This window comes from Tachypleus tridentatus, chromosome 7, assembly GCF_004210375.1.
Source record: "Tachypleus tridentatus isolate NWPU-2018 chromosome 7, ASM421037v1, whole genome shotgun sequence".
Lineage (NCBI taxonomy): Eukaryota > Metazoa > Arthropoda > Merostomata > Xiphosura > Limulidae > Tachypleus > Tachypleus tridentatus.
Window position 1 is genome coordinate 164,040,550 of NC_134831.1, and position 24,829 is coordinate 164,065,378.

At 33.3% G+C, this 24,829-nt stretch overlaps 1 protein-coding gene across 1 annotated transcript; it reads right to left on the bottom strand.

Moving 5' to 3' along the window:
* Positions 1-55: 55 nt before the first annotated feature.
* Positions 56-17,298, bottom strand: LOC143257083 (uncharacterized). Its single transcript, XM_076515275.1, has 9 exons — positions 17,039-17,298; positions 15,696-15,803; positions 11,425-11,530; positions 5,684-5,752; positions 5,489-5,553; positions 4,737-4,839; positions 2,840-2,967; positions 2,454-2,552; positions 56-613 (listed from the first exon to the last, which is right to left on the bottom strand). The coding sequence occupies exons 2-9, from the start codon at positions 15,795-15,797 to the stop codon at positions 203-205; spliced, it is 1,083 nt and encodes a 360-aa protein (XP_076371390.1). The 5' UTR covers positions 15,798-15,803; positions 17,039-17,298; the 3' UTR covers positions 56-202.
* Between the last annotated feature and the right edge of the window lie 7,531 nt (positions 17,299-24,829).

Consider the following 24,829-nt stretch of genomic DNA (forward strand, 5'->3'; position numbering starts at 1 on the left):
TAAAACACAACTGTTTATTGAAAGTGGTATTTTCAAAATTAAAAAGTAACCCACACATTTTTGAAATTATCAGTAGCATAAGGTGAAATACAACAAACAAAAAAATGCATATAAATTAAGGTGAAATACAACAATCAAAAAAGTGCATATAAATTAAACAGACAGTACAGTAAAAAATAAATTTAATATGAACTTTGTTATGCTAATCCCTTGGATCTAAGAACACACAGTCATTATGAAAAAGTTTTCGTTTTTTCACCTGTAACTTACCAGACGAATTTGAATTTGTAAGTATAGAATTTTTTTCTGAATGTGTGTTGACTGTGATGGAGTTTTCTGGAATAATAACAACAGGGTATCTGTTAAGTAAATTTGACTTTATTTTTGATGGTTCAGCAGCATTAGTGCTAGTTGTTTCCCTGGCCTTTTTCAAATTCTGGGTTTGTTTACTAATCTTTTTAAGTACTTTATTACTATAATTTTGTGGTTGATAGTCCCTTACAGTATCAAATGTTCTATCTTCTGCTTCCTGTAATTTGTTCTGTAATTCTTGAATCTGTTGTTTCATCCCTCTGACCTCTTTTTCATGTTGAATTTTCAAGAACTGAAGTTTCTAAAACAAAATAAATTCAAATAATTTAGGATCTGTAACAAGATATAAATATTTTGTAAATACTGAAAACTAAACAACTATGTATGATGTAAATTAGAATGCAACTTCTAACGACTGCTACAGACACATAAACATCAGTTTGTTGCAAGAATTGAGAAATGCTTCTGTGTATGTTTAGAAGGAATGTTTAAAACTTGGTAACTTTTGTCCATCAATTTGCAAATACTTGGACAACATACTTAGAAGTAATTGATTTGATTAATTCAGTAAAGTTACTGTAACAATAAACCCACCTTTGGTTCATTAAATTTTAGAAAGTAACTGTAGATCCACTGCCTTAAGGAATATAATTTATTTTAAAAATTACAGTTTTGCACTTGTAGACTGAATTAACAAGAGTAAACATTTTTTTTTTTGTTTTTATATTCAGTTCATACATATTAAATCATCACTTCGATATATATGTATCTCATTAGAAACAAATAAAACTTTTTTTTCTCAGTTGAAGGGTTTTTTACTGTGTGTAACGAATAAAATGTGATTATTAAAACAAATTATGAGGAGAGTGTACACTCTCACTGAGCAACAATTTGTGCCCCATGTAATGTGGCTGCCCCTGGTGCTAAAATCTAGTGTACAGAGTGTAGACAACCTATTATATAGCATTACATTAAGAAAACAATAGGCATGTGGTTAAAGATTAAACATGCAGGAAAAATGAAATTAATTTACTATAACATGACAAGGAAGTAATGAAAACATATTAAGAGAAGAATAAAAAACACCTAGTAAGGAAAAGGATGAGTTATCAATAGAAGTCATTTTACGATTTCCCCCAATGACTGATGAGAATCAAGTACAGTAACTAAGACACTTTTGTTTATGACTTAGTAACATGAATATGGTTGTTTTAATGTCTTATATATTTTATTTCAATTTGTACAAGAACAAAAATGGCATTTTTTGGCAATGCTGCATTTTGAAGTTGAAGGGTTTTTTTTCCATTTAAACCTAATTGACTACTGTTTTGATTCATGTGGGTGAGAGAAAAATAGTTCCTTGACAAACATGTTACACAGTTGATTTTGTTTTTTGAATGTGGTATATATATATACTACACATTGTTTCAGAATATAAATAAATAAATCAGGAATCATTTCACCATTATCTATTAATCATGCAGCATTCTTTGCACTTACATTAGGCTTAACCACTACAACCTACTGAATCATATTGTCACTTGAATTTCATGTATTACATTATTTTTAATATTGTGTTTCTTATACATTTTCAGCAGATCACTGTGTACTATTTTGCTTTTTAAATGCCCCTCAGTGGATTGCGAGTAAGTCTGAAACATATAACATTAAAAAACAATGTTCTGATATCCATAGTAGACACAGTACAGGTAGCCCATCATTTTGATTTGTGCTCAACAACAAGCAAACTTTTTAAGCACTTTTTCACATTAGTCTAAAATTAACAAAAAATTTATCTATTGTTAAAATAATAATGTGATACATGACTTTATTGGTAACATTTATCAGTGCTTTCTTTTGTATTATTTTATGTATTGTTAGTCTCAAATGATGCTACTCCAAAAAATGTTTTCCAAAAGTGGTAAATAAAACAATTATTTTAATTTATTCTTCTTCCACCATATGTTTAAGAATATAACAATGGGATAATTCTAATCTGTCAAAATAATATATAGCAAAAAATACCAAGTATTTTGTATACTTCAAAATCATTCAATTTTTTAACATACAAATGTAAGTGTTAGAAATGATATCTACAGAGAAAACACTGCGTGTTAGAGGGGTGTGTTCAAAGGACTCACATTTCTGAATATTTCACTTCCATTTCCAAGTTGGTTGAAATTGGACTGGGTTGCTGTCTTTATAACCTGGTCCTGGAGGTGACTTACTTTACCTTCATACTACCATCAAAAAAAATATTTTTTATGAAGAATAAAAAAATCAGTTCTTACAGATTAGTAATAAAACAGCTTTTAAAAATATACGTTATTTAACAAAGAGAGCTAAGTAAAGTACATAAAAGTATTTCTAAGATAACTGTGTGATTTGTGAAAAAAAAATTATATCAGGAAATATTGTTTAGTAAAAAAGCTCATAATGGATGGACAAACCCATCTCATCATTATATTTAATGTGGCATGTTATGACTAAATAGCTTAAAACATATGGAAAAAAAGATACCAGATACCTCGACTTGAAGCTTTGCAATCTCGTTCTTCATCCCTTTTTTAATGTTTTCAATTTCTTTATTCAGATTCATTATTTCTCTCTCCTTTGTTTCAAGTTCCTTTACGTGCAAGCTTTTTTCGATTCTAACTGCATGGAAAGTAACTCGTTCTTATTTTATGAAATGCAGATTAATGTTGAATTATTACAAAAAATGATGCCTGCCTAATGAATTATGGTATTTTTCTGAACCTAACAATTCTGCTGAAAACTGGCTTGGGAAGAAAGTATTTCATCAAACCTAACCAACAACACTTCAGTATGTTTGATTTTATCACAAATATATGTAAGTGTTGATATATGAAGATGCACCTGTAAGCCTCAACCTTAACTTCTGAAGACATTAACAAATAACTGCTGGCTATTTTGTTTCCCACTTTATAATTTTCTGTAACTGTGTCATAATTATTTCTTGTATTAAATGTTAATAAATATAATAAATGCATCTTATTTATATGTATAAATTTTCTGTGTCATTTTATCTTTTCAAATATTTTTGAATATCAAAACTCCATTTCAATTTCCATTTCCACATCTAACGTTTTTTTTTTTTGTTGTTGTTTCTTTATTTTAACTAGTTCACAAGTTACATATATGTTCTATTTGGACTGAAGCTGGTGTATCTAGAACTTGAATGCCTCGATCAACAAGTTCTACAATACTACACATCCAGTGGCTATCCTATACTAAAAATAGTATTTTATTATTAAACGTTACATCAAAAGCTGGTGAAGTATTAAAAGTCAGTAGGCCTAACATTTGTTTTCAGTAATATAAATATTAAAAGAATGTGGAAAAAAGTCTGTAGTCTACACGACTTCAATTTATTATGATCTCCAGTGAACAACCACTTGGGCACAGTATATCTAACTATGTTGTTGACAAAACTGCACTGTAAGGATCAGTGTTATGAGTCTAGACTGGCTAAAACAAATTGCCTTGTAACCAATCAAATGAGTTGAAGCAACAGTTTCAGTATACCTATTTCCCGATACTTAGCATGAGTGTGTCATGCAGGTAAAATAAGGATTACAAAACTGACATGGTACCAGTAGATGAAACAGTCTTCTGAACTGCCAGAATAGAATTCTTCTGTACTTGGAATCTTGCAATATGTATATGACTGAAATGCATTTATCACAGCTGTATCGATACTTAACAGTAAGTAACTGATAAAACTAGCAACCTGCTAGTGTTAATTTCAGGCTCTAATTTGTGAATAACAATTAGCTGACTCAGAAATTCAAGGAAGGTTCCAAAAGACAACTTATGTTTACTGTATTTTTACTTTTTGTAACTGTTCTGATAAATGTATACACAGTCGTTACTGGCCTTCTCAACTGCAGAAAACAAGTTAAAGGAATCAAGTTGAATGGAATAAATGTTTTTGTTCATATTTATTAAGTTAATTTAGAAAGTAAAATGATACATGATAATATATTTAGCTCTGTAGAAAAACCTAGTTTTACATAAAAACAGAAGGTAACATGGCTACAATTAAAATTTTATGTACTGTAAATACAATTTTGTTCATCTTCATTTAATACATTTTAGGGAGCAAAATCAGCCCTGTGGTTTAGGTGTTGCACTGTGAATATGAGGCTCCTTCATTCATGTCCAATAACTATTGGAAAGAAAAAGCTACTTTAAATTTTGAAGCTGTAGGTGCATTATAAGAGTGGCAGTGAAATCCCACAATTCAATGAGACTAGCCCATTGGTTGGCACAAGTGGTATTCACTAGCTGTTTTTCCTCTACCTCTTTGAAGTTAAGAACAGATGAGACATGTAGCTCTCAGCTGTATTTGTGTGAGGTTCAACAAATGAACTAACCGTAGAACTTAAGTAAGTATAAATTACCTTTTTCTTCTGCTCTTCTGTGTATTTGTTTTAACTCTTGGTCCTTCTCTATTTCTAATTGATTCTGTTTTTCATACAACATTTTTAGCTGTTTTTCATGATGCTACAAAAAATGCATCACAAATAAATTTATAAAGTATGTATCAATAACAAAATGAAAAGATTTCAATGGATCAACGTTTGAGAAAACTGAATTGTTGCTTATTTCACAAATCAAAATTTACTGTGATTAATTAATAAGATATAATTCTAAATTAGGACACTAAAAATCCATATAAAACCATGTAAAAAGAAATTTGATATAATTGATTTGATGATATAATTCATTTTGAGATGCTGTTTTTAATCAGTTGACTATATGAAATTATAAATACTATGGAGACTTCAAAAATGTTCCTTCATAACTTGGGAATTTATGAGAACCTTTTTCAAAATTTGATATATGTACAAAGTTCTCCAAAATACATTTTTTTGTTTTCTTTTACTAACAATATTTTATCACAATAGCAGTAGAAACTTTAGAATTTACAGATCTTTCATAAAAAAAATTCTAAAATTAATAAAAATGAAAAACACCTGATTTTCATTTTAGTTTTACTTGTATTTGGTATGAATTTAAATTCATCTTTATTAAAAAAATAGTATTTATTAATTTAGTTGTATGATATGTTTTGCTCAGGTTTTAAACAAACTTAAATTGTTATGATACAAAAAGAAGTGTTGTTTATGATTCACTTTATCTCAAGGAATACCAAAATTTCTTTATCTCTTTCTGCACTCAGGTTTTGGAGATCATTCTTCAAAGCCCGGTTTTCTCCTGAAAAGCAAAAAGAAAAACATCTTAAAATATAACCTTACTCAGTCACTTAATGTAATTACCTTACCTAAATTGGATAAGAATTTTTATATAATTTTCTAAATTCAAAAATGACAAACTGTTGTCTTACCTTTTAGTGACCCCAGTTTTGTGATAGTATCTTGTAGATTTAATGCCACATTCTTCAAAGAAGAAATTTCTGGAAAGTTGGAGAAAACACAGACAACTTTAGTGCTATGTTTAGTTTAAAAAGAAGATCTCTAGTACATAAATACATGTTCAATACATGATCCTCTTTTGATAAGTGCAACTCATGCAAGTTAACCAAACTGAAGAGGCATCAGGCATAATAATTTTTGGTATTTTGTTTTCCTCACTTGTTTATATTATTTATTGTTTGCTTTCATCTAACCATGGTAACTAGTTTTAGATCAGTGACTTAAATTTTTTAATATTTTTCCACATGCTTCTTATGACAAACAATTTCCTTTACTGTAGCTACTTTTCATCACAAATTTATCCACCAGTGAAGATGGAGAGGATTAGGGTAACATTAATTTAAATTCTGTTGTTAACAACTCAATGACAAATGTGGATAAATGGTTTTTATTCTCATCTTTTGTTAAAGTTCGGTGTTTGGTAGCTTTTTTTATTTCATTATTTTCTGTTGTTGCTTTTCATTACTATCGTTATTTGTTGAATGTTAGTTATGTTTTTGTTATCAGGCAATCTGTTGAAATTCAATGTACAAGCCAATACAGTATACTAACTATTAAATAGTGTGGAATCGAAACAAAAGTGTATTTATAGCAGTGGTTCTCAACCTTTTCTGAAATTTTCGAGGCTCACCTGGAAAGCCTTAACGATTTTTTTAGGTACAGTACACTTTTTACGACAAGAGTTAAAAGCCTTAGAACGAAAATCAAGCCAAAGCAAGCGATATTAATGTCATCTTCACATTAACAATACTACGACTTGCTTTGGCTGTTAGTGTCGTTCTAAGGCTTTTAACGATTTTGTGGTATAGCAGAAAAATCAAAACTTTTTATGTTTACATATGTTTTCAATGTGACGCTTGTGCCTGCTTCCAAGAGCAAATCAAATTGAAGCGAGGCTTTAATGCAGACAAACAAGCTTGCATTTCATCATCGACTGTAAGAAGCCTCTCTCTCTTTCTGGCTTTAATTTCAGTCAATGCTGAAAATCCAATTTCGCAAAACCACGAAGATGCAAATGAAAGCAGAACTTTAACTGCTTTTGAACTGATTGCAGGATATGAATTTTTAATTGAGATCCAAAACTCATCCAAGCTCTTTTCGGGAAACAATGACTGATAAAATTTGTTTCGTAAATCAATGAGCTGTTCTTCCTCCTCAGTTGTAAGATTTGTTGTCTCGTTGATTCTGAATGGATAGGTCACCCAGTTATATTCGTGGACAGCAAATGACGGAAAGTAATGTTTTAGTGCGGACTGTAGGTCGCTTAATGTGTTCAAAATTAGAGGGGCAATTTTCTTCTTTAACGGACATTCGTTAACAGAAGGAAAACAATCAAGGACTCCTTTAGAGATCGTATTCTTCCACAGCGTCACCTTTTCATCGAAGGCCTTCAATTTGGACGTTGCAGTAATAATGTTTTCAGATGGTCCTTGGAGACTTAAGTTCAGAGAATTTAATTTGTCAAACAAGTCGAAGAGAAATTGAACTTTCAGCCACCAGATCTCATCATGAAAAGAAAATTCAAAACCTGCTTCGTCAACCTCCAAGAAAGAAATTACTTCAGTTTTTAGTTGAACAAGACGCTTTAACACCTTTCCTTTCGAAAGCCATCGAACTTCAGTGTGATACAGTAGCTTTTTGTAGTCTGAATCCATCGCCTCACAGAGAAGAGAGAAAAGTCGAGATTGAAATGGCCGAGACTTGATGAAATTCACCAATTAAATAACTTGATTCATAACAGACTGCAAATCTTTCGGCAAAGATTTGGAGGCGAGCGCCTTTCTGTGAATCATGCAGTGAACAATCCTAATGTTTGGATTTTGTTGGCGCACCAGAGTGACAAATCCCTTCTTTTTTCCTTACATTGAAGGACAACCATCGGTGCAAACGCTGACACAGTTATTCCAATGTAGTTTGAAGAGCAAAATGTTTTCATTCACCTTGTTGGCCTTTCGCTGTACTTTTTAAATCTTTGCAAAATAAATATTCGTTTACGATTTTTCCATCTTTTATGAATCGAACAAAAGCCAGAACTTGAGCTTTTCCACTAACGTCAGTAGATTCATCAACTTGAAGAGACCATAACAGAGACAATTCATAACAGAGACAAGTTTACAATTCTGCGCAAAATTGTGTCATTGGACAGTGGAACTTGCTTAACCTTTTTTGCAGCATCCGTTCCAAGCATAGTTTCAACGGTGATTGCTAACGCTGGCACAATGACTGATTCGGCCTCCATATGCACTTTCTTGCGTTTTGCCAACAATTGAGCAACCTTATAACTTGCAATCAATCATTTTTCGGGCAGTTTCATGTAGTTCATAAGCTTCCTTGATAGTTAATGTTGTTGAGCCGTGAGATTCTCGAAGTATTCTTTTGGTTTATCCTTCACAGCTGAATGTTTTGTTTCCAAGTGTCTCTTCAGTTTGCTAGGAACAAGCGGCCTCGTTCAATAAAGCTGCATTGCACAGTTAGCAGAATGGTAATTGAGAATGTTCCGATTCCAAAGCGATAAAACCGTATTCGATATATTCGTGTTTGTACTTTCGTTTGATTCCTTGCTTTTGATTCAACACATTCTCCTTTGCAGCACCAGACTTACTTAAATATTTGTTCATGGATAAATGATAAAGCTAATTCATACACGATAAGCACGAAGTTCTGCAGTTGGTATAAAATTCCTACCTACAGCGCAGTAGCTGTATCAAACTTTCGTTTGATAACCGGGTATTACCCTGACACGTGGAAAAAAGCCATCATAACAACGATCCCCAAGAAACAAACTAACAGAACAAATCCAGATAATTTCCGCCCCATCAGTCTGTTAAGCTGTCTTGGCAAACTGATGGAGAGAATTATCTCCAACCGTCTCCTCCATTTTTGCGAATCAAACAACATCCTTCCAGAATCTTAAAATGCCTCCAGAAAAAATAGACAAACAACAGATCACCTCACACGACTCACCGAATCAATCTACAAAGCTTACAACAACAACCAAGTAACCATCGGGGTATTCCTAGATGTCAAAAAAGCATTCGACAGCGTTTGGCACAACGCCATCATATACAAACTAAATCACCTACAAATAAATCCCACGATAGTCAAATGAATTTCAAATTTCCTAACCAATAGAACAGCACAAGTAAAAGTCAATAAAACCATATCCAAATTATTTAATATAACGGCAGGAGTGCCCCAAGGATCAGTCCTCTCTCCACTTCTATACATAATTTTCGTCAGTGACATACCTTTTCCAAATCTAACATACACACACAATTCACAATACGCAGACGACATCGCAATCTGGAGCACCTCCAGAAACCCAGTAATGGCCACGTCTCGCGTACAAGAATCACTAAACAACGTCTCAACATGGAGCAACAAGTGGAGGGTCGTGTTAAATCCGACAAAAACACAAGCAATCACCTTCTATAGAAAACTAAAGAAGCAAAGAAAAAATCTAGAAAAAATAAAACTATCACTTGGAAACACAACCATTAACATGAGCAAAAACATCACATTCCTTGGCGTCACTTTCGACACAAAACTAACATGGAAAAAACACATAAACAATATACACTCATCAATCAGAAAAAGGATTTCATATCTAAAGACTATAACTGGTAAACAATCGAAATGCGCACCGAACACCATTATACAAATATACAAGGCTTACATCCGTCCACTAATAGAGTACGGATGTCAAGTAACATACAATATGTCAAACAACACACTCCAAAAAATCCAAGTGCAACAAAAGAGAATATTAAAATCCGCATTCAGTTTACCATCATTTACGCCAACAAATTATCTACACCAAATCAGTAATTTACCAACTATAAGAGATAGAATGACAGAACTTTCTCTCAAATATTATCTGAAAGCAGAAAATAGAAACAAACTAACGGCATCACTACACAAATTATCAAGTGCACCAACAAAATACATATCACCTTACAACATATTTCAAGAATCACAATCCACTCAACAAAGAATCTAAATAAATAAAATCCATGTTATTAATATGTATTCCTTTTTTTCAGGTACAGGGCACACGACAGGCAAAACTTTCGGCGCCTGTCGTGTGAAAGTGGGTTTTCTCGGGGCACTCCCGTTTCCCCCCACATCAAAATCTTTAGGCATTGGATTTCTAGATCCCAGCCCAGGCAACTCTTTTGCCAGACCCTGAATCGTGCCGTTTGATTTGATCTGGATTTGAATGAATTATATTCATATTCACATCTGCCCAACTTCTTCCTTTTGGGACAAGTCCCGGCCTTTCTTTCCACTGCTGCCTTTGCCTCCACCCAAAACAGCATTTAGAGAGTCATCCTCCACCCAAAAAGTCATGAATAATAACGATAATTAATTTATTAAAATAATAATAAAAAAAAACCACCACTTAATCTTAATAACAATCCACGAAAGGGGACGAAGAGGAACTACAAAGTTCTTGAACACCCCAGTTGGAGAGAGAACTCTTCTGATTTCTCTCTCTCTAAACTGAACCCCTGCCACGGTAGTTTAGTTTAGTCAGTAGCTTAGCTTACCGCAGAATGAGAACGTATTCCAGAAAGCAGTTTGATTGTTTGATGCATCATTTATGACGTACGAAGCGCTTGTTGCGCCACAATTAAACTAGCAATCGAACCGTTGCAGTCGAGAATGAAATTTAAGTATGAACTTCTCAGTGCTCGGTTCAATGAAAACCATCGAATGTTTTGGAAGGTTTCTGAGTGTCTCTATAGTAGCTTTTATTAACTTATGTGTTCGACTTGCTTGTAAAATCCCAATAAAGTTGAATATGTTTCAAAAACACCGCGTCACACAGGTTGAAAATCACTGATTTATAGTAATTAATTGTATAGATTTTTATACTCTTAAAAGAATCTTTCAGTTCTTTATAACTGCTATGCTACTCATTGATGTGAAAAATATTAATACATCATGCACATTTGAGAACTGCAATTACCTTGCAACCACATTTAATAGTAAACTTTCAAAATGGAGTATTTTCAGTTCAAATCTCCCGAATTTGTGCTGATATTGTCACTTTAAAACGATGTATTCACACGTTTTATTAACTCTGATATCTAGAAATTATTGTACTTTTTATCCATTTTATCTTAGTCATTTCTAAAATGCTATTGGTACTGTGAGAAGCAGTAATTTATATACAATAGAACAACCTATGATTTATCATACATTAACTTACAAGAAAATTATTAACTTAAAGAATAATGATGAATTTTACTGAAAGTTGTTTTGTAGGTCAGTAAAATTGTCTGGGAATATCAAAACACAAAAACTGTATGAATTAATATTTTAACTGATTTAATATTTTCTTTATTGATTAATAAAACTGAGAGAAAAAATTATCCTGAAAATAATGTGTAAATTCCTTAAGAAATCCACCAATATTTATCTTTGAGTGAATCCATTTTAAGTTTGTAAAAAAGCTTATTAAGAACTACTATATTTGTAATTTATATTCAGATACTGTTTAGAGCTTCTGCTCTCATGTTTATCTCATAATACAGCAAGGTGGCCTCTTTAACACAGTAAACAGCTTCAGTTATATGGTGTATTTTTAATTTTATATATTATTATATAAATACAACAAACTTGTTAAATTAAAAGCTAGTCCTACAACCTTGTTGAAGATATATTTCATGGTCATGTAAAGTATGTTCTTGTTCTTTGTACACACGCAATTCTTCTTGAAGAGTTAACTTCTCATCTTCAAACTTCTGAATTTTCTATAAATGGACAACACAATCTTCATAAAGTTAACACTTATAACTACACACCATAGATTATTGTCAGTTTATTTAAGCTGCCATTTAGGATAGTTTTAAAAAAGGGTTCATTGTACAATGAAATTTCTTCTTGTTTTTTCTATTAATAGAATAAACAGTGCCTTCAGTGAAGTGTTTAAAGTTTCATGTTACATACTCTGGAGGACTCAATGCAGGTCTGTTTTTAAAGTTATTTTCCTTTCAGTGACTGATGTGTTGTATAGTTTTACCAGTGGATAAATACACCATAGAATTAATTAATTTTGTTTTTTATAACACATTTGAGTACTTTTATTTTGAGTTAGAATGGCCATGTATCATTCATGTTTTTTGTTGTTGTTGTTTTATTCCTTATGTGCTTTTCCAAGTATAAACATAACTGTTCTCTGATTACTGCAACTCAAACAGTAACTGAAGTTGTTTATTTTTGATATTTCAGTTGCATCAAAGATACCTTGTAAAAATGTCTAAAAATTACTAATTGTTTTAGTTACATACTAATATTAACTTTCTTGAAACTTTGAAATCAGAGAGCCACATTTTTTGTTCTTACTTAAAATTTTGACATTCTGCCTACCAGTAAAGCACAAAAGTTACTTGTTCCATCAGGTAACTCTAATAATTTATTGTTGTCTCAGTTAAATATAACACACAAGTTCAAAATTATCAGGTTGATAATATAAAAACTTAAAAAGAAAAAGTCATTTACATGTGAGCTGTGGTAATAGCTTGATCATGAGCCTTAGAAAACTACCATACATATATAACTCACACTTTATACTTTAAAAGAAAAATGGCATGAATTATAAGTTTAACTATAAAAAACTAGGTTAGACTAATAAAAAGGTTGTGAAAAATGTGAGATTTTGTGTGTGTAATTTCTAGGTGATTTGAGATATTAAGTATCAATGATACCAGGGTTGAATGACATATTAGCTTGCTGCAAAATAAGAATTTAACATTTTTTGTGGTTGTACATTTCACATTAAAAATATATTTTATTTTAATGATGAAAATTGAATTCTTAAACAAATTTAACATCTAAAAAGCTTTCCAGTGGATTAAAAGTTTAATGAAGTTAATATTTAGTATTTTTTTAATATTTTGAATACATATTTACACTTGAATATATATATATTTATTTATTGCATATCTGAATGTACAATTCAGTACTATTAGCAATTACAGTGATTTTCCCTTTTTAACTTAAATAAATTCAAATGAAACCTGCTTCATAAGTGTAACAGATGACAGTATGTGTAGTAGGGAAGAAGTTAGTTTCAAAATACCTGTACTAAATAGAAATTTATATAATAAACGTAATTGAAAGAAATATACATTACTTAACCAGTCTGATGTTCATGGGTGCCTGAATGATGGGACAAGAAGGTACATTTCCCTCCCTTACATATTCCTCAACAAATTGCCTATATTATGCTTAACATTGTAGTTAAACTAAATATTTTTAGTATTTTTTTTATTAAAACTGTGAATTTGTGTTCACCTTTAGATACCCATAACATATTTATTTAGTCCATTTTTCACACACACACACACACCCATGCTGATCCTTAAAATACTACAAATTCAATATTCAATGCTTCCTTATTCCCTGTCAAAGTACAGTCCACAATTACTCATTCTGAGGATCCTATTTTACCCAAATTTTATGACATTCTCAGGACAAAATTCTTATGCACTAGAACCTTTCGAAATATATTTTTTGGCTAATCACGAACCATTTGTTTTTTTTTCTGTAGTTACAAATTTGAACATAGATAGTCATATTATGTGTGTAGTAGGTTGTAATGTTGCAACTTCTGTCTTACATCATGGCTCATTAATTAGCCACATTCAACTTTCACTTCCCTGACAGAAGACTCACAAATTGTCTTTTAGCCTTCACTATAATGGTTTCCAAGGTTTTTTGTATTGATGTACGTCAGCATGTTCCACACCACTATGCAATATTTTCAGTATATTCTTTATTCACCTACTCAGAAAATGGCATTAGTGATTAAAAATCTAAACAAAATATACTTTTTAATTGTATATATACACACACACACTCACTATTGAATAACAAAAGAGCAACTTACTCTCTCCCTAAAATTATTCCTATGAATTAGAATATTCATAAAATCATTTATGTTGTTACTAGCTGTACATCATGTTCTTATAACAGCAATAAAAAACAAAGATACATTTATAACAGACAAGGATGAAGTATCATCTTTCATTGTCTGCTGGTATAACACTTTTAGGTAGATAGTTTATAAATGCAGGTGGAGTAAGATAGACTGTATAGATTTGAATGGTCAGTATAAAATAATGTAATACCAGCATTATCAAAGAATACAGTTTTGTAATGGCATCTGCATATTCTGAAGGTGTAATACATCCTCTTTAAATAAAAAAATTAATAATTCATAGTATAGGAGATGAATAACTAATAAGATGTTTTTTTTAGATTGTCATAACTAATACCATCACTAGCAATCACTATCACTAATTTCATATTAGCATTTGAAACTTATAAGTACAGATTTCCTTGAAAGGTAAGCATTGATTCCTAGATTCTCAAGACATACTCATTAATTGTGTCAGTTCAAGAAATAATTACAGCACGAACTGTGTATTTTACTGCAAAATGTATGCTGAAAGAAAAGCTTGATCTTAAAACACCAAGAATTTCTACTACCATTACTACAGAAAATGTTCATTATATTAATTGTTTCTATATTTTTCCTAATATTACCATTAAACTAGTACGTCTAGTTGCATAACACTTATGTACTATGAAAATAAGTTACCAGTGGTTTCAGTAAACATAATCCTATTTTTAAGTTGAATGTGTCTACCAAATAAGTAAGAACCTTAGACTAGAATTAAAACTCATCAAATTTCCTGAGGTTGTTGGTTATTTACCATTCTGATAATTATTTTCTTGTTCATTATCCAGTATGAGCTCTTAAGAGCCTTGTAAAATTATTCTTTTCTTCATAGTACCAATGGAATTTGAAATTTTCAAATGTCACTAAATGCACCTTTTATTTCTACACATTAAATACACACAGAAAAATTTACTGTTATGTTTATTGAAGTTATTAGTGATAAACAGGGGATCTGTCTCAGAATTTTGCCTGGCATGGCTAAGTGGTTAGTGCACTCAGCTCACAGCCTGAGAGTTGCGGGTTTAAATCTCCATCACACCAAACATGCGTGTACTTTCAGTCATGTGGACATTATGAAGTGACTAACAAGTCATCACCACCCACTGTTAACTCTTGGGCTACTCTTTTACCAACAAATAGTGGGATTGACCGTCACATTTATAACATCCACACGGGTAAAAGGACGGACATGTTTGGTGTGACAGAGTTTCAAACCCCTGACCCTCCAGATGTACAAACCTAGAATCCATATTTCAATTCCCGTGGTGGGAAGAGTACAGATAGCCTTTTGTGTACTTTTGTGCTTAGCTTCAAACCAATAAACAAGTCTTTTGGTTTGTTTGGTTTTTGGAATTTCGCACAAAGCTACTCGAGGGCTATCTGTGCTAGCCGTCCCTAATTTTGCAGTGGAAGACTAGAGGGAAGGCAGCTAGTCATCACCACCCACCGCCAACTCTTGGACTACTCTTTTACCAACGAATAGTGGGATTGACCGTCACATTAATAACGCCCCCACGGCTGGGAGGGCGAGCATCTTTGGCGCGACGCGGGCGCGAACCCGCGACCCCCGGATTACGAGTCGCACGCCTTACGCGCTTGGCATTGCCAGGCCAGCAAGTCTTTTAAAGATCAATCTATTAATGCTTTGTGTTTTCTCATATGCTATTTTGTGAAACATATTTATATAATTTGATTTTTTTGTATCATAAAATGAAATTTAGTTTTTGTTAATATTTTATTTAGAGTGTATTGGACCAAATACGATCTTTATTTCCAGTTTGAAAATATAGTTTTAAAAAATATCGTTTAAAGATACACTGGCAATATCCAAAACATTCCCCGGTTCCCGAAAACGAAAACAATGTTCGACAATAAAAAATATCAAGGAAAACACAAAAACGTTAGTTTTATTCTTCAAAAATATGTTCAATATTATTTGAATATTCACAAACCTCCTTCCAAGTAAAGAAACATTCTACCAATTTATCGAGTCCTTTTGTATCTTTGTAAGACTGGGATAATTGTCCACCTGTGTTCAAATCCTTTTGAGACATATGGGTCTGTAAATCACAAAATAAAAGTTTGTATATAGTATCTAACCTACAAAAACAAAGTTTACTCAAAAATACATATAAAACCCCAAGTTGTTTACTGCAGGAAAACGAAGTAAAACATTTTGTAAAACTGATTTCCGAGCAGTATTCAAAAATAATTTGTCTAGAAACTCTTGCTACTTATCTAATGTTATTATTTCATTTTGGAGTTAATAGAAATATCCACTAAACTTACAAGTGACAATAGGCTACACGGGCCTAGCATGTACATTATATATAACTCAGAGGCCTATCGTCAAAGTGATATAAAAACAGGATATAATTTGAATGACTGAAATGTTGTTTTAATCAGTCGGGAGCAACGAACGTGTTGAGCCTTTTAATTTGTAAAATCACACGACTGCTTTTAATTAAAACTGATGTTGAGTTGTACTTCTTTTGTATGAAGAGTATGACCCAACAGACAATGGGTTAAGCATTTGGTCCTTAAGCTCTCGTGTGTATCTGCATAAAAATATAATTTTTTTAAGTTTATGAATACTGGTTCTTTGGGCATTCTAAGGCTAAATGCACTTTTTTAAGCCTAGTACTAAGATAAGCCTATAACATAACTCCTGCCTCCTTTGTTATTCTAGTAAGCTTAACACCGAACTTACATAGGCATAGGTTTTGGCTAAGAGTAGTGTCGTTAAACTTTAAAGTATGGCAAGTCATCATTCATGATGCAGGCCTAACTTTATGCTTTATAGAAATTCAAATTATATTTTCAAGATCAAAGTTCATTATGTTAGCGGACGTTTCGTTACGTTAAGCTTTACTTAATTTTTGCAAACTTAGAACATAAACAGTTGAGTTAATCGAAAAAAATAATTTTATTGAATTATTTCTGCATTTAAATTGGCACTTAAAAGAAACACATACGACAAGAGCATAACCTGTAGTTCGAAAGTATCCACTTATGGCAAACTAGGATTTGACTAGTAGTCCTAATACTAGAGCGTTTGTCATGATTTCGAAAACCAGTAAGCTGAGAAAATTTCAAAAAGGAAGCATGAAATGAATTTTCTGTCATTTAAAAAAGTAATATAGTTCATAACCAAGAAAAATTTTGTAGTAAAATTTTGCTTATGTAAATATTATTAAAGATTAGGGCCTATCTTTGGAATGTATTTCAGTTACTTTCATTGTTATTTTTGTCATTAAATATTAGTATTAGGTCTGTTACATTTTTAAATACTGACCTCTTAATCTAGTCTCCTAAGTGTTTTCAGTAAGTCTTCCAATCATAATACATTTGTAATATCCATTTCCGACGACGTGTTTTGCTCAATCCAGAGCTCTTTAGCTTGGCTGGAATACAACGAACACAACAGTGGAATATACTTCATTACCTTTTTGATTCAGCCTACCATGACCTAGTGCAGTTGTTCCTATCGTTCCAATGGTATTTGGGTATTTTGCCCTGGAGGGTCAGGTTCACTTTGACCTCTTCCTCCTTCCTGAACTTATTTTCCCTAACTGTTTGTATGATAGGTCCTTTTCAGGGCAATGTCCATTTATAGTCTATTATTCACAGTAGTCAAGGTAGCTGGTGGCAATTTTTTTTTTATCTGATTATTATTTTAAAATACATAAATATATAAACTATAAATATAATATTTAAAGTTTATATACATACATACTTTACTTTACTTTATTTTTCTTTATGTTTAAAATATATGTTAATTGGGGAGAGATATTTAGGATTTTCTTCATCATGTATGAGGTACCTATCTAGTTCGCATAATAAATCATTTTTCATCCAATTTTTGTTAAAATATCTAATTGTAATATTTAGGAGTCTATCTGATATGGTTGGTATGTTCGAGTAATTGTGAATGAATTTAGATGATGTTGATCTCGGTACTCTGTATGCTGTTGTGAGAAGTGTATTTTGTATTGTTTGTAGTTTAGTTTTGATTGTTTTATTACTTACAGTTACCCATGCTGGAGCTGCATATTCTATTACTGGTCTTATATATGTTTTGTATATTTTCAAAATGTTATCTGTAGATGCTCCACTGTGTTTACCAGTTAGACTCCTAACATAGTTGGTTCTTCGCCAAATTTTATTTTTAATTTCGTTGACATGATTGATCCAAGTTAATTTTGAATCATAAGTCAGACCTAAAAATTTTGCTGATTGGTCAATCTGGAGTAGAGTGCCATTCATATATATTTCTAGCTGTTGTTTTCTGTGTTTTGTCGATTTCGTAAAGAGTACCAGCTGAGTTTTTGCTGTGTTTATTTTAATTCTATATTTTTCACAGTATTCACTAATTCTATTTAATTGTGGTTGTATGTTTGTAGCTGCTATCGTGGGTGTTGCAGCACTTTTCCAGATTGCCACATCATCTGCGAACTGTGATGAGAATCCATGATTTGGATCCTTCAACGGCATATTGTTTACATACATGATGAAGAGTATAGGGCTAACCACCCCTCCCTGTGGGACACCAGCTAGTGGAGTAAAGTATTCGGAAAAAGTTCCTTCTACGTTTACTCTACATTTTCTGTTTTCCAGAAAGTTAGATAACCAGCGAATAATTCCTCGCGGTAGTTCCATTTCATTCATTCGGAACCTTAGACCATCGTGCCAAACGGTGTCGAATGCTTTCTCGATATCGAGGAAGCAAGCGACTGTACATTCTTTTTTTTGTTGAAACTATCTATTATGGTTTCGGTTAATCTTATTAAATGATCTGTCGTTTGTCTAAATTTTCTGAATCCATTCTGTTCTTCTGGTAATTTTGATGTTATCTCCAAGAATGTGGAGAGTCTATTACTTATTATTCTTTCGAGAATTTTGCCAACACAGCTGGTCAGACTGATTGGTCGGTAGCTATTTGGTTTATTCGCTGGTTTTCCTTCCTTATGGAACATTAATATATTTGCTAGCTTCCAAGAAACTGGGATATATCCTGAGGATAGCGATAAGTTAAATAGTGAATTTAGGTGGTCAAACAATTTCGGAGTGCCGTTTTTTAGGAGAATAGTTTGTATTTCATCTTCTCCTGGCGCTTTGTTTTTGGTGTTTTTTATAGCTTCTAGTATTTCATGTAAGGATATTTCATTTGTTAGTAATGTGCTTTCATAATCAGTGTTAGAACTTATATTTGTATCAGTTATGTTTACTGGAAATATTGGTTCATATTTATGTTTATTGTTTGCTATGTGATCAGTGACTTTATTGTAGAAGTATGTATTCATATCTGGATCTGTGTGAGTTTTAAATGTATTTTGGAGTTGATCCTTGAAAGCTTCGGCTATTTCCTTATTTGTATGTGCAATGGTGTTATTGTGTTCAAGTGGAGGATATTTCTTTGCAATGGGGAAATATTAATATCGTTACCACCAGTTACGCTTGACTTACCTGCATTAGTTTTTTGTTGAGCCGTAACGGCTTTTCCCGCCATTTCTTTTGCTGGTCTTATTGGACCCGTAGTTGTTGTCTTTGGTTTCCCGCTCTTCTGTTCCCGATTTCAGCAGTCCTCTGTGATTTCTTCAAGTAATGTGCTGTCCTGATAAGATATATAATAAATTCAAGTGCTTCTTCGTATATTCTCAATTCAAATTCTTTTAAGCCTAAATCGCTTTGAACAAGAGCCAGACAAAGAACGTCCTATTCCTATCGTTCCAAGGCGCTTTTTTTCCTAGTTGTTCCTAAACTGTGCGCCACGGGATATTTCAAATTTTCGAGGGAAACACAACGATATCAACATCTGTCGGACACTGCGCGAACTACAAGCACGAGGTAGTTCACAGTATTAACATGAGGTCGCGCTACAATCCTTTCGATGACGTTCTCAAACGTTTACGATATGTTTTTGTTTACTTGTACTTTCGGCTATGCTAGTCGCCCCCCGCTAGTACAGCGGTATGTCTCCGGATTTACAACGCTGAAATCAGGGGTTCGATTCCCCTCGGTGGGCTCAGCAGATAGCCCGATGTGGCTTTGCTATAAGAAAACACACACACACGCTACGCTATTAACTTCTCGAAATTTCTCGTTTCTTAGATTTTGTCGACTCTCAGGGCCCGTCAGTAATCGAAATAACTGAAGGGGGTTTGCGAAGTTCAGTGAATTATTTTGTTAATTTTTAGTTCTTGTGCATAAAAATGGAAAGATTTTTGAACATTAAAAAGAAGTGTGGGAATGAAGAAAAGGATGGCAAACCACAGTCCAGTGGCAAAGTTGTGAAGAAGCGGAAATATGACGGTAGTTATTTATATTTTAGTTTTACTTCGGTAGATGTCAATCATGAAGGGTGTTCGCAGTGTGTATTATGTCTAAGAGTTTGGGCTCCAGAGTATATACTTCCAAGTAAACTAAAACGCCACTTAGAGACCAATCATTTTAACATGGCTAGTAAATCCCGTGATTATTTTACCAGAAAGTAAAAAGAATTGAAATAACAAAAAGGTACATTTTTGAAACAAGCATCAATACCAAACAATGCTTTGTTAGCATCGTACAAGGTGGGTTATAGAGTCGTGAAATGTGAAAAGCCTCACACCATCGCAGAAGAACTGATTTTACCGGCTGCACTGAATATGGTGAACATTATGGTTGGTGATCAGCAAATTACGTGTATTCAAATTACGACAGGAACTCTACTCTTATCTCGAAGAAGAAGAACAAGAATGTGCTAAAAACTTCTTGGATACTAATTTTTTTATTAAAATTACGACGTCTGTGTGATCTCTTCGAAAAACTGAATGTGTTAAATCTCTCTCTGCAGGGAAGTAACACTTATATTCTGAAACTCGCAAAGAAAGGTTCATCTGTCAGAAAAAAGTTGCTACTTTGGAGAAGAAAAATGAATGAAAATGGTGGCAAAGACTGTTTCACCCTATTGCAGCAGTTTGTTGCATCTAGTGAAGTTGATTTGACCCACGAACTAAAATCTGTTTTTGAAGAGCACCTAACACAGCTCAGTGACTGGTTGGAAAATTATTTTCTGAAGATATGGAGAAGTTTGCATGGATCCAAGACCCATTCAAGGCTAAGGCCCCATCTGAATTTACCTTTTCAGAAGAAAATCTTATTGAGCTGTCTTGCGATAAGACTTTAAAACCAAAATTTGGCAGCATGAAATTAACTGAGTTTTGGATAGATGAATATCCGCTGCTAAGTCCTAAAGCTCAGCGAATCCTAATTCCATTTGCGATGTCATATCTCTGCAAAGCTGGGTTTTCGACGGTTGCTGTGATAAAAAGCAAGTACCACGCGAAAATCAATGTGCAACAGGAAATGTGGGTGGCGGTGTCCAGTCTGATTCCAAGGTTTGAGAAGCTGTACAGTGCCCAACAGGCTCACACATCCCATTAGTAATTGTGGTTACTTAAAAAACGAAATAAAAATATTGTTTTATTTTCAATGTACGTGTATTATTCTTTGAAAAGGCTACTAAGTTGTTAGGAGATAAATACTTATTAAGTAGTTTGGATCTAATTACTTAATAAATGGAACTGTTAGGTTTTTCTTTTTGCCAAGGGGCCCCGTGAACCGAGAAAGTTTGGGATACACTGGCCTAGTGGCTAGAGTGCTCGACTCGCAGTCAGCGGGTCGCAGGCTGGAATCCCCGGGTACTTAACAATATGACGCACAATTCCACTTAGTTGTTAAATTGTAGTGCACTTAAAAATATAGTAAATTAATAGAATTTGCATTTCGAAACTTTATTTTAAAGCTCGTGATTTTATATTGTACTAGGTTATGTTTCCCCATTTATTTAAAAGAAATTACGTTGCATGTTTTCTATTGGCAATATATGCGCATTTAATTTACTAATAATGTAAATATTCTCAAATAAATAGTACTCAACTTATTTGATTTATTTAAAGTGGAATTTTTAAATTTTGAATATGAGATTTTTACCCCGATTATTATGTCGCAGTTCTGACAAATGTGGCCTTAATGTGTCACGCGTATAAAGTAAATAAGGGGATTTGTGATATATATATATATAATATTCTGCATGTCTTATCTGTTCCCAATAGAAATGTAGTATATGTTTTTTCTACCTTCTATTTTAATATAAAATTTTTCAACATTTTTCATTTACTTCATATGTAGTTTTCGCATGACACGTGGGCGAGAAATTTGTTAAATTTATTACCTTCTTTGTGATATTGTTATTTTTGTTATCCTTTAAAGATAAAACCTCGTCTGTCCATGAAAGGTTTAGCTGTAAATATTCACCTTGTTCTTTCTTCTTTTTTGTTTGACCTGACATGGCCAGGTGGTTAAGGCACTCGACTCATAGTCCAAGGATTGCGCGTTAGAATTCCCATCACACCACACATGCTCGCTCTTTCAGTCGATAAGTCCCACTATTCGTTGGTAAAAGAGTAGCCTAAGAGTTGGATAGTGATGATTAGTTGCCTTTCTTCTAGTCTTGCACTGTTAAATTAAAGACGGCTAGCGCAGATAGCCCTCGTGTAGCTTTGCGTGAAATTCAAACCAAACAAACTTTTTGTTTTTTTTATGTTGTTGAATTTCGCTAGCAGTTCTTAATTTTGAATAGGCTAGAGAAAGCATTTGTCAAAACCACCAACTGTTGAGCTACTCTTTACCAACGAATAGGCGTCACTTTATAACGTCCTCACGACTAAAAGGGCAGGCATGTTCGATGATGAAAATTTTGTAAATTTGCTGTAATGTTCAGAAACTTCTAAGGAAACTAACGTTCAGCTTAGAATTACTAATCGAATCAATGACTGTGTTAATTAACATAATTCATAATAATAAACGTGAATCACAAAGAAAACCTGATCAGAATTAAAATTAATTTCATTAATTACACTGCACAATAAAGTTTTTGCTTCTTGAACACTGTTGGGTGTTCCTTATAGAATTTTGGCTGCTGATCACGAAAAGCACATCCAAATTTGCCCATCACGTACCGTTTCATTGAAATCTTTAGTTTCACCAGGACATTGCTACGATGGAAAAACGATATCAGGGCAACTGGAATCCGTTAATGCTTGCTGACTACTGTTCGACACTGCAACGTGATGCACCGGACATTGAATACAAACGTATATCAGGAGCAAAACACTTTTAATTATGTTGAACTTAATAGCGTATTAGAAACATAAACGCAATTAAATACGTTATTGCCGGTAAACAGTTAACTATCCATTTCTCAGAGTTCCTACCTGATGAAGCAAAACCAAAACTATATTTGTGTATACCCACCAGGTACCTGTCACAATCAGCATAAACTTTTCAGGAAGCAAAACTTTTCAAAAAATTGTTGTGCAGTGTTACTTTTAGGGTTTATCTTACATAGAAATTAGTGATTTCATATATTTGCTTTTATCATTTCTTTATGTTGAGTGTTGCGATAGTTGGAAACATCAATTTAGTCAATATGATGCAATATGTGAACCTCTACTGGTAGAGAACAGTAATACGTTGGTTTTAGAGGGTTCATTTGCACAATGATTCAAGTATAGAATAACCTTTTCAACAAGTTACACTGAAGACAAAGCTCAATTTTAAATTTTTGTAACTTGTCAAACCTTTCAAATACTTCTACAATAGCATTAAATAAGTGAACTTGGAAGATTTATACTGCTGAAAATACTCTAAACCAATCATCTGACAAAGTTGTCGATCGTTTTCGAAAAAAAAAGATCTGTAATAATGTTAATATGGCCCGGCATGGCCAGGTGGGTTAAGGCGTTCGATTCGTAATCTGAAGGTCGCAGGTTCGAATCCCGGTCGCACCAAACATGCTCGCCCTCCCAGCCGTGGGGGCGTTATAATGTGACGGTCAATCCCACTATTCATTGGTAAAAGAGTAACCCAAGAGCTGGAGTAGGTGATGATGAGTAGCTGCCTTCCCTCTAGTCTTACACCGCTAAATTAGGGACGGCTAGCGCAGATAACCCTCGAGTAGCTTTGCGCGAAATTCAAACCAAACCATTCTGTTCTTCAGATCATTTGGTTAAATAAATATTTGTGTCAATATTTCAATCGCTAGACAGTTAAACAAACCGATGTGAAAAAGAAGTTTACACAGAATAGCATTAACTAGAATAATTATGTCTGTTTTCGGAACGAATGACTAATACTATTAGATATATATTAATATATATATACTAGATGTAGTTGCGGAGGATCCCCGAAATTGTTTTCTTTCAAGAGTAAATAAAACCAAAATGAACAATAACAAATAGTTTTAGTTGTAATATATTTCATGCTGTGTTTTAGCCTCCATAGTGCATAATTCTTTTCGTGATTCTTGGACATACACATATTTCACTGGTGTCATCATGACAGCACAAACTGCAACCTTAAGCGTCCCTTATGTGACTTTATTTTATTTTAACCTCTACTGACTGTCTGACAGACAACATATTACTGTATTGCAGTACGAGTGGTTAAAACAGATGACCCCTCCTGGCAGTTTTCAGCTTCCTCTCGAGGAAATTGGCCTGGCATGGCCTAGCGCGTTAAGGCGTGCGCTTCGTAATCTGAGGGTCGCGGGTTCGCGCCCGAATCGTGCCAAACATGCTCGCCCTCCCAGCCGTGGGGGCGTTATAACGTCACGATCAATCCCACTTTTCGTTGGTAAAAGAGTAGTCCAAGAGTTGGCGGTGATGACTAGCTGCCTTCCCTCTCGTCTTACACTGCTAAATTAGGGACGGCTAGCACAGATAGCCCTCGAGTAGCTTTGTGCGAAATTCCAAAACAAACAAAACAAACTCGAGGAAATTAGATGGTGTAGAAGGGACGTAGGCCTAAGAAGCAATGAAATATTACCATTGTTCCGATCAGAAGTATGCGCACTTGAAGTTTGGCAATGGTGTTAACCCTCCTACCTCCCAAAATGTACTTCTAAATGAAGTAATCACGTGCATTCAGTAACTTTGATTTATATTGTAATTTTAATTTACATTAATTTTCAAAGAATTAAAACCAAACTATGTATAAAAAGTACAAATTGCAGTTAGGCCTAGCCAATATATTCTCTTTCGCG

Coding starts and splice junctions, on each gene's coding strand:
- LOC143257083 (XM_076515275.1), bottom strand. CDS start 15,797: ATGTCTCAAAAGGATTTGAACACAGGTGGACAATTATCCCAGTCTTAC. Junction 11,531..15,695: donor GTTTCTTTACTTGGAAGGAG/GTTTGTGAATAT, acceptor GTCCATTTATAG/AAAATTCAGAAGTTTGAAGA. Junction 5,753..11,424: donor TGAAATATATCTTCAACAAG/GTTGTAGGACTA, acceptor CCAACTTTCCAG/AAATTTCTTCTTTGAAGAAT.